Genomic DNA, 14,639 nt, shown 5'->3' on the forward strand with positions numbered 1-14,639 from the left:
AATAATTCTTTAATTATTTACTTTATTTTTCTTTAGGAATTTTATATAGTAAAACCTGTGTTATCTGGCACGCTTAGGGATTAGGGCGATCCAGTTATCTGAAAATTCCAGTTATCTGAGGATCCCATCAACTTGGGGAAAAACCAATGGACAATAATAGTAAAATTCAAGTTTTTAATATTGGTAGTTTTGTAGTGTGAGGCAGTTGGTCTCACATTTCTATTTTGAGTTAAAAATGATTAGTACTTCTTAAAGAAAAAATTAAGCCAGTCATGGTAAACCAAGCCTGGCCTACGCACCTGAAGATGTGACAGAATTGTAGCTGGTGGCAATGCCGGTTAACAAAGTTTTCTGGTTAACAGAGTGCTGGATAACAACGCTTTCACTGTAATTGTTTTAAATTGCACAAAGGGACAGATTTTGACTTTTTTTAAAAGAATCTTTAATTCTGTGATTTTTATTAAAGGCTAGACATGTGTAATTTAATAGATTACAAAAAAAACCTGTGACTTCATTTACATTCCTGGGGCGGGATTATGACATTCTTTTCTAATGAAAAATATTTTGTTCGTGGTTTTATTTTTAAATACATGTTTGAAATTATAAAACTGGTCCAGGTAAAATTTATATGTTAAATTCAGTGTATCGCTTGTAACATTTTTTTTCCTAGATTACACCACCGCCATCACTGTCAGATCCACTTAAAGAACTTTTTAGACAACAGGAAGTTGTAAGGATGAAATTGCGTTTACAGCACAGTATTGAAAGGGTAAGACTACAGAAAAACTAACATTGCTTTTAGATGTGAACTCCTGTTTTATAATTCAGAAAAAAGTTGCACGTATTCATACTACAGATGAAACTAGAAATAACACTGTATAATTTTAGTACTGTACATGTGGTAATATACAAAACATTGCTTTATATATGAACACAATAACTTTTTGTTGCTTACTGTCAGGGTGATCAAACACTTGTATAAATTGCCCAGGGAGGTTGTGGAATCCCCTTCTGTGGAGATATTTAAGAGTAGGTTAGATAAATATCCATCAGAGATAGTCTAGACAGTATTTGGTCCTGCCATGAGGGCAGGGGACTGGAGTCGATGACCTCTCGAGTTCCCTTCCAGTCCTAGTATTCTATGATCATCTACCCTAAAGCTCCTCATTGATATAGATATCTGAGAATTTGAAATTCAAGCAGACCACATTCCAATGATTCTGACCTCCGTCATTAGGCAGAAAGAGAGACCAAACAAAATATTTTAGTCAAACCCTCTATTGTTCATGCTTAAAAATAGAGAGCAAATATGGTCAAAACAATTTTAAAGGTTTAGAGCAGAACATTATTATTGTAAAAAACATAGGGCATATTTACTTATTTTAAATTATACTTGCAATTTAATTCAGTGGCATCATCATCTAGATCCACATCTTTCAGTTTCTAAAGAAATTTCTAGAATGGAAATTCACAAGTTATTTTATTTTTCTTTGCCATTTTGAATGTCATCAAATTTCTAATGAAAACAAGACAGAAAAATAGGGGTATGTTGTTGCTTCTCACTAGAGCCCTTAAAGACCTGAAAAGAATTTTGGTGTGCAAATATTTTTTAGAAATTAAAATTAAAATCACAGTTTTACGAACTCTACATTAACTCTATATGTTAATATTTTTATGCAATTAGGAAAAGCTTATTGTATCCAACGAACAAGAAGTTCTGCGTGTCCATTATCGAGCTGCAAGAACTTTGGCTAATCAAACGCTACCATTCAGTGCCTGCACCGTACTGCTAGATGCTGAAGTATATAATGTGCCCCTGGACTGTCAGGTAAAAGGAGACTTGTTTAAAAATTTCATAACATCTAGTTAGGTGATTCTCCTAATACAGCCAGTCCCTGAGTTACGAACGCATCGATTTACAACCATTTGTATTTTACCAAACTCCTATACAGCCAGAACCCGAGTTATGAACGAAATCCACACTTACGAACAACGTGGCCGTACGTCAGTGAATGTAATCTGATTTACGAACACATCGAGATACTACTAAGTGCTTGGAACATAACTCGTTCGTAAGTCGGGGACCAGCTGTACTTATCTTAGAAAAGTACTTGTAAGTCTGACTGGAGAGAAAATAATTGGGTAAAATCTGGTACCATTGAAGTCGATGGCAAAACTCCCTTTGACTGTCAGAATTTTGCCCAGTGTGGGTCACATTGTGATTAGCTCCTCCTGTGTGGTGCACAAGAAGAGGCGCAGACAGAAAGTTACCAAGTTTCCCCATTTTACAGCATACATCTCTTTTCTGTCTCTGAAAAGAACTTATAATAGTGTGGTAAGGGCTAATAATTGTATTTTCACCTCTGAAATCTATCTTAAATTACAAATGAAAATGAATTGGATGGTCACAATCCAATCCTAAACCAAAAAACAATTTGTCAAAATTTAAAATTATTTTTGTCTTTGCTAGTCTGTTCTTGAGTGTCTGGAGCATGGATGGTGGTGAGATTTTGCACAAATGTTCATTGGAAATCTTTGTGAAGAAGGGTGGGAAGGTATTGGACACAGATGTTGCTAAACCAGAGAGTCCCAAACCAGAGAGGTTCAACCTGTACTTAAGTCTCTTACTTTTCAGAGACTCTCATTCATATACCTGGTATACAGCAGATAATTTTGTGTCTCAGAATACGCACACTCTCTTCTTTAGTAAGCATGGTAACTTTGTCTTTTGTGGTGTCAGCCTGTAAAATCTTGATATATTGAATCTAGTTATATTATCTGTCATCGAAAAAAGAATTGTTTATGGAGGCCTCCCCTAAAGGGGGATGCTTGCCACCTTGTGGTCAGGTATGAGTACAGCAATTTGTCTTCTTCCATGACATCTCCCCTTTTCAGTAATAATTCTGTCTTGTAGGTCTATGCCCCTGCTTTTGTGGATCAGCCCCCTCTCCAGCCAGTTTACACATCACACTCCACCTTTTACGGTATACAGAAAGAAAGTTTGATCTCAGAGAAGACTTTCAGCACCTGAAAGGGCTTCAGAGCTTTCACCTTAGTTTAAGGATTTTGGTATCTTGGTTCTTGATCAGCTTGCTTCCTGTGGTGGATTTTCCACCAAAATAAAAGCCCCTGTTGTCATATCTTTTGGAGTTGGCCATGGAGCCTGAGGTCTAGCCTAGGGCCCAATGGTAGACAGCTAAGTTCTGCACTTTGGGATGCCAAGTTGTCTCCTTGGATCACTTCTTACCTAGGTCCCTTTCTTCCCCATGGGGTAAATTAAATAACCACAAATAAAGTTTCTGATTGTTCATAATCAGTCAGCAGTCTCTCCTTTTCTTTGTTGCTGGGTCTCAGGCAACAAGAGCTCCCGGGCCATACTTGGCCAGAGCTCAGAGCAGAAGTCTGTTCCCTTCCATTGCCTATGGCCTCCTCTCCCTCCGAATAGCTCTTCTTCCCTTTTTAAACTCCATCTCTAGATTGTACAGATTTTGCAAGTATAGCAGGACAGAGCCATCTGGGTGATGGGATTTTAACCCCTTCTCCAGTGTGGGTTTTGTACACCCTATCATAATTCCACAAAATGAGTATTGTATTTTAATAAGCAATAAGTAATTGTTAACAACTTGCATTACTTCATTATTAGAAAAACTGTTTCTAATATGTTTCTTTCGTAGACTGATGACAGTAAAACATCAGTTAGGGATCGGTTTAATGCAAGGCAATTCATGTCATGGCTACAAGATGTAGATGATAAATTTGACAAATTAAAGGTATGTGTTTTTCAATTGTCCTTTGAAAGTCAAAAATTAACTACAAATGCAATTTCAAAGATGAGATGAATAATCCTTTGAGTGCAACACCATGATTACTATAATAATGTAAAAGAAAAAAATCATTATCTTGACCAGTTTACTTTAGGTTGCTATGTTAAGAAATTATTTGGTGAAATAACCTGTCTTTTGCTAGTTTTAATTAAATATCCATGTATAATTAAGCAAAGTAAATAGTGCAGTAGATATTTCAGCGTTTTAAAGTTCCTTTAATGGTCTCTGATATTACTTAAATACAGTTTCTTTTTTAAATTTTTGTTTAAAATATTTGGAAACATTAACCTCGTTTTTCATTTTGAATAGACGTGTCTTTTGATGAGGCAACAGCATGAAGCTGCAGCTTTAAATGCTGTACAAAGACTGGAATGGCAGCTTAAACTACAAGAACTTGATCCTGCTACATACAAATCCATCAGCATTTATGAAATTCAGGAGTTTTATGTTCCTCTTGTTGATGTTAATGATGATTTTGAATTGACACCTATATGACAGTTGGCTGCCTTTCAATGGAGACAGCCTGAGAGAAATGGACAACAGGCAGAAATGAATTTATTTCTCTCTAGAGGTATAGCACTTACATCTGTAAAATAGCTCTTTGTCTAATAATCCAGGTATTATTTCAGAAAAATAATTCTCACAGTCTTGTTAAATATGGTAAATGGATGATGCTATGTCATTTAATAATAAATGGCATAAATTATACTGGATGCTAGTTCCAAAAAACATGTTCCCAGTAAATGCCATTATTTATATTTTAAAAGCTAACTACAACTTTGGAGCATATTTGTTTTAAAAAAGTGACAAGATATGGTGAGTTAACAGCGCTGGAAGTTGTTAACAAGTAAAATAACCACTGAAAAGCATTTGATATTTAATAAAGCTTTGCTTTAAAGCTTTGTATTATGAAACTTCAGTAAAAGTTGAACTCCCACAGAAAAACATTGACAAAGCCTGTGGAAGAAATATAAGATTTGAAAGGAAAAGTCTGTTTGTTTTATTATATTTGTAAATGATTTGTACAGTTTTCTTTTTGGAAAAGATGTAATATTATCATCATTTTTAAATAATTTATTTTATACATATTGTGAAAATGTAAATAGTCTTGTAATTAATGTTGAAAACATGTACAAAAATAGATATTTTAACTGTAAAACTGTTTTGTCTAATGTTTTATTGGACCAAAGTTGTAGTTTATACTAAGTGTAGTGTATTTCTGGTTGGCAGTACTGTTAGTAAGGCATGTGTTTGATTTAGCTGCTTGTTTCATCACCATAACTATAGAAGATTTGAAACTGAACTGTGTTGCATGCTTCACTCAATTTAACTCCCTTACTTCAGCAACTGATACCCTAAAGAACTGTAATATTTACAAAACCACATTTCATATTAGTCTGCTATTGTGATGCCATACCTATGACTTATTATGATGAAAATATTTTTGTTTTTAAACTAAAACACCTTTTGCTCTTATATGGCGGTCTCACAATAGAGCCTATTTTTCCCAACAAAATGCCTTTGAATGAAAATTCTTAAATTGTACATTGTCTATTTTAATATTTACCTATCGAAGGATATGTAAATAGTTGTAAATATGTTTAATAAATTTTATTGGTCATGTTAACAAATGGTTGGATTTTTTAATTACATTAAATCTTGAAGCTTTAAATATTATTTAACAAAAATATTTTAAAATACTATAAGGCTTTATAAATGTGATAGTTGAAAGGGTCGAGAGAGTGAGTGTAAATAAATATACTGATCATCTTTGCAGATGTTTATAAATGGCTGATGATCAGATTAGATTTAATCACTTCTCTCATAGTCCTATAAGGGTTGGGAGCAGAAATTGCATTTAGCTATAGAAAAATTACCCTGTTTTGACATTTAACACTTTCCAGTCATTAACACTACAGGTTGAACCTCTCTGATCCAGCAATATCCATGGTCTAGCATAATTTTAGTTAGCCAGATGTCCATTTATCATGGGCATGGCCAAGTTTCCCACAGTCCCATAAAGTGTGTTTACAGCCCCAATCCTGGCTCTGTGTTCTATGCTGTTATTTAGCTCTCATTTGCCCCTAAATGTCTTCTGAGACTAGTAAGCAGTGGAAGTTTTGGCAATGCTTTGGTAATGGTTCAGCAAATTCTCTGCTTAGGTGCCACTCAGTTCCTGAGGTTGTCATTATTAGAGAGGTTCAACCTGTACTAATGTGTGGGTAATGAAGTAATTATTGGTAGAAGGTTTCAGGTATTTATGAAAAGATGTTTTTACTATCTAGTCCGGGGCGACCAACCCATTTAACAAAGAGGAGAGCCACAGCGGGAAAAATGCAAAGAGCCGCACCAGAATTGTCAAGCAAAAAAAAGAAAAAAAGCCCCCCAGAACAGAATTGTCAAGCAAAAACAAAAAAATAAAATAAAAAAAAAGGTGGCTGCCCTTTTAAAACAGCCACCATCTTGAGCACCACTCCCTCAAGAGCCCATGCAGCTGCAAGGCTTGGAGCAACAGCTCTGTCTTCTGGGCACTTGGGAGAGGGGCAGGTGAAGAAAGCCCTGAATCCTGACTCTCCCCAAGAGCCACCCCAACTCCCCACGCACCTCCACCAGGTGGCACAGGGACCCTGCGCAGAGCCAGGACCCCTTCCCCCGTGGGAGGGGTGGATGAGTGGGGCCAGGGGCAGGGGAAGCGGGGCTGGGGTGAGAAGATAATAGGGGAATTGGGAACTGGGGTGTGATGGGGATAAGGCTCAGAGGGTTGGGGGTTTTGGGAGTAGATTTTATGCTTCTCACTTGTGTGGATCACCACCCCTGCCATAAATAAAGAAAACATTTAAACCTTTTGTGTTGGACATAAATTAATATTTTACTTTATTTAAAATGAAGTTTGATAAACTAACATGAGAAAGTTAAAACACTTAATCTGTTTAATAATTTAAATTAAACTATTGTCTGCAGCACTAGCAAAATAGCTTGGGTGTAATTATGTAATTAACTGTGAGTTTCCATTAGCAACTGGTGGTCTGCAGAAAGGTTTACATTGAGGTTAAAAAGTTTGAGAACCACTGAGGGCGAGTGCTGCCCGGCTGCAGCTCCAGGGCTGGGTAGCAGTGGGGGGGAGGGGGGCTGAGGCGAGAGGAAAATGCATAGGAGGCCCCCCTGGCCAAAGCTGCATTGGCTCCTTGTTGCGTGGCTCTCTCACAAGAAGACAAGAATGCCATGGACCGGACCCCCGCTGGACACCCTAGAGTCACCCACCCATCCTGGCCTTGGCCATTTCCCTGAACAACCCCCCCCCCATAGCCACCTTGACCCCAGCCCATGTTGGCAATCCAGCACTGCACCGTCCGTCCCCCCCGCCCCCACAAGATTGGATCCAGCACAGCCTTCCTGGCGGGAGGGTGGAATCCCTGCACCTCCATAACACATTCAGCTTCCAGGGAAGCCTATGTGCACTGTTCCTCCGCTCCTCATAGGAAAAACCAGAGCGGAGACCAAGCAGTGTGGAGACAGCCCCTCCTCTCTCCTGGGAGAGTGGCACAGCCCAGGGCAGGAGGGTTAAATCTTGGCATGCCACTTCAGAAAGGTTTGCCAACTCCTGACCTACCGCATTAAGAATGTTGATTGGTTTAAGAAATAATCAGGCTGAAAATAATCTGTGAAAAAGGCCTTATTTCATAGATTATAGTCAGACTTCTTCCAGAAGGTGCCTCTTACCCCAAATTCCCAATGTTTTTTTCCCCTAGAAATTAAGTACATAACCCTGGCACCTGATAGTCACATGTGTAATAGGTGAAGCCTCTAATATGAGGAAGTCTTAAAGTAATCCAGACTCTCCTGCAGTCCAGGAACCCCTCTGCTGTGTTACAGAAGTCTGGAGAAAATTTTATTTGTCAAAGTCTACCTCAATTGTCTTAGTAGGATTTTTAGATGTTTTATAGCAGCGATGGACAATAATTTTAATGGGGGGGACACTCTAAGATTTGGGTAAGTGGTCACAGTCCACACTTCTTTGGAGGGGCCATGGAGTCTGGGATGGCAGGTGGGATGTAGAAGGAAGCTTGGGATGAAGGACTGGGGTGCAGGAGAGAGTGTGGGGTCTGAGAGGGAGTTTGGGTGAAAGAAGGGGTTATGATCGGGGGCAGGGGCTTGGGGTGAAGGGTCCAGGAGCAGTTATGAGTGTAGGAGAGGATTCTGGCCTGGGGGAAGGTTGTAAGAGGGGGTGCAGGGTCTGGGAGGGAGTTGTGACCAGAGGAGTTGGGGAGAAGGGATACAGAGTGTTTGGGTGGTGGCCTGGGACAGATAGGTGAGGGGAGAGAGGAGGTGGGGTGCCAGAGGTAGGCTCTGGCTTGGAAGCGCTTACATAGGCGGCTCCCAGCCAGTAGCTCTGCAGACTCCATGCCTGTGTGATGGGCGGTTGCTCCACATGGTTCTGGTCCAGCACGGGGAGGAGGTGAGGGAGTCAGGAGACTTCATTCACTACCTCTACCTTCAACAAAATTTCTCAGCTCCTTTTGCCTGGAAACTGGCCAATGGGAGTTAAGGGATTTTGCTAGGGGTGAGGAGAGAATGCGAAGCCTTCTCCTCCCTGCCCAGCTTGCAGAGAAATTAGCAGTCTGTGTTTAAAGCCGCTGCAGTTGCTCTGTAGTAAGGGTGCCGGCGAGGCAGCCACGTGCCGGATCTGACAGTTTGACCAGCCTACCAGCCGCCTCTTGCCAACCCCTGCCTCATCCACTGGCATATACTCCATCCGCAAGGGCATACCACCAGTATCCAGGGGGCCCTCTTCAATCCCTTTCCTGGGGTTGTACTGGGCACCTTGCGACATCTACAGCCAATGCTATCCATCCTCCCAGGCATCTGATCATGACTTCCCACTCCTCTACCATCGCTAGCATAACTATCCCTTCCTCTACCACCTCTGCTGGTCTCTGAGGAAGAGGCAGATGTCAACCTGGAGCCACTGTCTCTGCCAGACCCCACAGCTGCTGCCTCTTCACTGGATGAAGCACTTATTCCTCTCGCCCTTTCCCACCAGATGACCACCAGCAATATCATGACTTGCTCCAGAAAGTAGCAGCAGACCTAGGAATCCCACTGAAGGAACTTCAAGACAAGCAACACCAGCTCCTGAATATTCTCTAGTCTCACGAGTGGCACTACCCATTAATTAAGTCATTGTTCACTCAGCTTGGGCAGTGTTGCACATCCTTGTCTTCTATGTTTCCCATGTGAGTAGGGAGATGGTACCTGCTCAGAGTGCACATTTTCTTTGCACTTCCACTGGCCACCTTTCTTGTCATCCATGTGGCAGCTGGGTGGGCACATTTGCACCCACAGAAATCAACCCTTCCAGACCAGGCGGCAAAGCACGTGGACTTGTTGGGTAGTAAAGTATATTCCTCAGCCGTACTACAGTCCTGGATCACAAACTATCAGGAGCTGCTAGTCAAGAATGAGTTTAATAACTATGCTAGGCTGTTAATGTGGGCTTCTTTATTAATGTTAGACCTTTTCAGTAATCAGTTCAACTGAAATGGTTTAAGTTGTTTATTCGTGGGTTCACCATTTTGTTTTGTTCTAAACAGGTGAGCCTACATTTTGATTAGTCTTCTTCCTTGCTCAAGGAAAAGGCGGGAAAACAGGGAAAGAGTGGGAAAGTGTTACTAGGCAACAGAAGTGCATGACTAGAGGGTGCGCAGAAGGATCAGGGCTCTCTTCCTTCTGCCTGCTCACTGAGAGGGTGCAGTGAGTGCTGCTCAGACAACTGATTACTGGCTTGGAGTGTTGGTTGTTATTAAGGTGGGATAACATCTGATGGGGAACACTCTTACAAGCATGGATAGTTGGATTAGACAGGGCTAACACATACCCGATATGGCGCAAAGGGGCTAGAGTGGGTTCTGAGTTAGGGCCTAGACTAAGCTCCGACTGCCACTGAGTCGTTCCTGACCCCTGTTATCCGGAGAGGAGACTTTAAGTCAGCTTTCCCTGGAGCTGGGTAAGACAGGAGGCCTAACATCAGCTACCCCCCTCTGTTGTGCGTGTTGTTGCTGTGTGTGAAGCCCTCAGTTTCCAGACCCAGTTATTCTATCCTTCCCTAGTCCTTTTTACCTTCCCTATCCTATAGACAATAAAGTATAGTTTCCTTTATAATTTTGTGTGTGGACTCCTCATTTGGTGCCCTGATAAATGGATGAAAGGGGTGAGAACCAGATAAGAGCTTAGCAAAGGTCTGGGACAAACTGCCACCAAACCAATGGCAGGAGATTCAGGAGCTGATAGACAAGGGGCACCTGGTTGGCTAAATGGAGTTCCAGGCAGCTGTAAATGTGGCTAATGCATTCTATCGCTCTCTCGTTATCATGCAGGATTTGTGACAGTCATCTGGCTTCCCAACGGAAGTCCAAAATAAAATTAAAGACCTCCCCTTTGATAAGTACAAAATCTTTCACAGCAAGACGGACAAGTCCCTTCATTCTTCGAAAGATTCCATGGCCACACTCCGGCTCCTCAACACAGATAACAATGGCTGCAGTGCCATCTATGCCTGCATGCACTCACCCAGCCAACTATCAATGCCAGCAGGACACACATAAGCGACACAGCTCTCAGTGACCATGCTTCCCTGCCTCTGTCATGACCTCCTCCTCCACCCTCTTCCACCAGCAGCCACAACCTCAGTTTTGATGTAGTCAAGACCCAGGAACCTCATTGGTTGTCACCCAAAAAGCCTCATGTTGTCTTTGCCTATTTGCCCATAACTGGAGTATTGGGTGCTGGAGATCATTTACCATAGACACTCCATAGAGTTTCTCTCATTACCCCTACATCAGTCCCCACCCCCAGATACCTCCAAGGGATCTTTCCCTTCAGTACATTCTCCAATAAGAAGTGGACTCTTTCTTCTAAAGGGAGCCACAGAACAGGTCTACTTCCCTACATTGGATGAGATTTCTGTTCCCTGTACTTCCTCATCCTGAAGAAGGGCAAAGTGTGCTGCCTCATTCTAAACCTTCAGCTACTGAACACCTTTATCAGAAAATCCAAATTTTATGGGGTGATCTTGGCATCAATTATCTCAGCTCATCCTTGGGGAGCCTGGCTCACGATCTCATCTTGAGCTCACTTCCACGTGGACATTCACCTGGCCCAGTGGAAATTTCTATGTTTTTGGGTAGGACACCACCACTACCAATTCGCGATTCTTCTTTTTTTGCAAAGCCATGGCTCCACAAGTCTTCATGAAAGTTTTTGCTGTAATTTCACTGGCTCCTTGTCTTACTATCCCAAAAAGAACTCCTCTAACATCCTCACCCTCTGCATTCTCCTGGCATTTCTAGGTATTTGCATCAACAAGGAAAGGTCAGTGCTCAGACCTACACAGATGATCCACTTTATTGGAGCATGGCTTGACTCCATCATGACAAGGACCTTTCTTCTGGTGAACCAATTCTCAACACTGGCAATCGTTATTGCACATGTGTTCCTAGCCATGCATCATAGTCTGTCACTATCTCTGTCTCCTTGAACATAGTGATAGAAATGTAGCCGTGTTAGTCTGGTGTAGCTGAAGCAAAATACAGGACTATGTAGCACTTTAAAGACTAACAAGATGGTTTATTAGATGATGAGCTTTCGTGGGCCAGACCCACTTCCTCAGATCAAAAAATCTTTGGCCCACGAAAGCTCATCATCTAATAAACCATCTTGTTAGTCTTTAAAGTGCTACATGTTCCTTGAACATAGGGCAGCCTGCATGTTTGTCCTCATATGCATTGACTCCTGATCTGGCTCTTTTCCATCGACAGACCCAAATGGACCATTTGGAGATCAGGGTCCTTATTCTGCAAACAGTGCTCACCTCTCTCACATGATGGCCTGATCCTACAAGGTCATAGTTGGTACTAGAGAATCATAAACTGCCCCTTTATTGTTTCAAGGTTGCCATAAGGGAAGCCAACTCCCTTCTTTCCTGAACAGACAATCTTTAATGTGCCTTTCCCCCTATTTCCACTCCTGCAAGAATTGCACAAGATTCACCTGAACTGAGCTATTGTGATTCTGTATTCTGGCCATGCCAATTCTGGTTCACAATCTCCACAGACTCTTCACCTGCACACCACTCTGCTTCGGGACACTCCCTGATGTCCTCAATCAAAATTGGGGCCAGGTCCAGCATCCCAAGCTAGGCCATCTGCTCCTCATAGCCTTCTATTTGGATGAGGTTTGGGGATAGACAGGGTATGTTCCACTCTGGTGTAAGACATCCTTATGCAAAGGAGGGCATCCAGCAGGTTCTGCTACATAGCTAAATGGAGACACTTTACCTCATGGGGTCACCGCCCTCACCATCCACTGAGTGCTATATCTATGCCTACCATCCTCACCTACCTTCTCAATTTTACCCTTAGCTCTATACGAATCTACCTGTCAGTGCTCAGTGCCTTTGTCTCACTTGTGGACTAGGGATGTAAAATCCCGTTTAATCAGTTAACTTTTTTAAAGTTATGTTTAACCGATTAACCGTTTAAATGGGGACAGGCCAGAGGAACTGGGCCAGAGCAGCATGCTGTGGGCAGGGGCACTCCAGCTCACTCAGAACAGCCCCAACTTGCACCAGACTGGGCCCACAAGGGGGACTGCTCTGGCCAGGCTGGAAGGCCCCCCGCCACCCGCAGCAGAAGGCCCCTGCCAGTTAACCATAACTGGTAAGCGTCACCTGGTAAAGATGATGATCATCGCTTAACCAGTTAACCATTCACATCCCTACTGTGGACAGCTCCACTGAGTTTATACAACTCTACCACCATCCATTTCATGAAGGGTTTACTCAGTACCTTCCTGTTAGTACTCAAGCCTACTCCCCAGTTGGACTTGAATCTTGTTCTCTCAGCCCTCATAAAGCCACCCTTCCAGTCACTGGCAACAAGCTCCCACCTCTCATGCAGCTGATATTCTTGACAGTCATTACCTCAGCCAAACAGGTCAGTGTACTATGGGTGGTGCCCCCTCTGTCCTTTTTGCCTGTCTCCCCACCATAATCAGAGCCCACAAACCTCCTGCCCCCCCTCCCCACTGCATCCAGAGCCACAAGACCTCCTACTTCCTCACATAGCCAAAGCCCTGATACTCTTGGCCTAGCCAGAGAAGCCCCGATATCCTCTGTGATCTTCTTGTAGATTAGGGAAATTACTGAGGAATCTAGGAAGCTGAATAGCCCATACTATCTACTCAGGAACCCCAGAACTTGCATGAGGCATAATAAATTAAAAACTTCCTTTGCCCCAAACCCTGTAACTGAGGGTCTGATGGAGGCAGAAGCATCAGGGAAGACAGAGCCATCCTTGCTTATTATACCCTCCATCCATCCTGGCAACCCCTCCTCACAAGAATAAAGTTTTCTTTTGGTTATACCCTAAATAACTCCCAAAATTGTGTTAAAGTTCCACCTAAATCAGTGCATCCACCTACATGTTTTCTGCCATAAGCCCACAAACCTCCCACACTGACAGAGTCCTGTACTCCCTCAATATCCACCATACATTCTACTACCACAGGACTTGCTCATTTTGCACATGGCCAAAACTATTTGTGACCGTGGCCATTGACAACTGATTCAGTCCTCTCATCCAAGTGAATCTCCAAATGGGTTTCCAGGTGCATCTGCGAATGCTACACACAATCAACATACTTCCACTTGATGGAGACATAGGGCACTCTTCGTGAGTGCAAGCAGCCACACTGAGCTGCCTCAAAGATGACTCCCGGCAAGACATATGGCATGTAGCAACCTGGCATTCCATCCACGTGTTCACATACTACTATGTCATTGCTGAAAGTAGTAGCTACAGGCTCTGCTGTGGGCCAGCTTGTCCTGCTGACTGCACTTTCACTGGCATCCTCACATCTACCTCTTCACTGATCACTGCTTGCTAATCACTCAGGTATCTTTCATAAAAGATGGATACATAAGGGATCAGAGTGGATAAAAATCAGAGTGGGTTTTTTTTTTTAATAAATCAGGTTTTTTAAATTTAAAATCTGATTTTTTAATTTAAATTGGATTTATTTTTTTAAATCAATAAAATACTCAATTTCTCATTTCAAAAATAAGTTACAGTTTAATCTAATCAAAAGCATGCTATACCTACACCTACATTGTCATAAAAATAAATTACTTGCTCTAGTCTGTCCAGTCTAACTACCAGCTCTCGCTTCTTAAAAGTTCTGGGCTTTCAATTCCTGTTTCTCAGCAGACTACAAAGTGCAAAGAGCCACTGGCTGGATAGGATTGTTTTAGTTCTGTGCTTATATGATGGTGGAGCTTAGCCAAGCACAGCAGAGCAGTTAGTTAAGCCATTGTCTTAAAGACAAAGACAATATATTGGAAAGGATGGAGGTAGCATAGAAAGGAACAGTGAAAAGTACTGGGGGAAAAAAAGGAAGCCATTATTCAGAACACTCATAGCTTCCTATATTCCCCCCACTTTTGCCACAGACAAGTGCCATCGCTTCTAGACATAAGAGAGACCCTATCTGGAATAGTTTGAAGAAATTTGTTCCCTGGGTAAAAAAAGAGAGAGTGTCAAGTGTAAGCAGTGCAAGAAGATGCAGGGCCTAGTTGTGAGAACGAAACATCATAAAGAAAACTGCTTATTGGGAGAAAATGATGTGGATATTGACAAGTAAATTCCCAAGCTGTTTACTGTGTTGGATGTTGCTAGGGGAAAAAAAGTTTAGTTTAGCTAATCCTTATGGCTTGTTTAATTAGTTAACAAGGTTTAGACTATCACTCAAGTATACAATACA

General features: G+C 42.0%; 1 protein-coding gene across 3 annotated transcripts in view; it reads left to right on the top strand.

The window, feature by feature from the left end:
* ANKRD12 (ankyrin repeat domain 12) overlaps positions 1–5,455 on the top strand; it is a 134,533-nt gene extending 129,078 nt beyond the window's left edge. For all 3 annotated transcript variants that reach the window (XM_075920968.2, XM_006117461.5, XM_014570674.4), the window contains 4 exons: positions 671–769; positions 1,685–1,828; positions 3,675–3,770; positions 4,134–5,455. In XM_075920968.2, the coding sequence (XP_075777083.2) occupies positions 671–769; positions 1,685–1,828; positions 3,675–3,770; positions 4,134–4,319 (525 nt within the window). In that variant the 3' untranslated portion in view covers positions 4,320–5,455. The remainder of the gene's footprint in view (positions 1–670; positions 770–1,684; positions 1,829–3,674; positions 3,771–4,133) is intronic.
* Positions 5,456–14,639: the final 9,184 nt, after the last annotated feature.

The sequence above is a fragment of the Pelodiscus sinensis genome, chromosome 2, assembly GCF_052426305.1.
Source record: "Pelodiscus sinensis isolate ZL-2025 chromosome 2, ASM5242630v1, whole genome shotgun sequence".
In the NCBI taxonomy this organism is placed as follows: Eukaryota; Metazoa; Chordata; order Testudines; family Trionychidae; genus Pelodiscus; species Pelodiscus sinensis.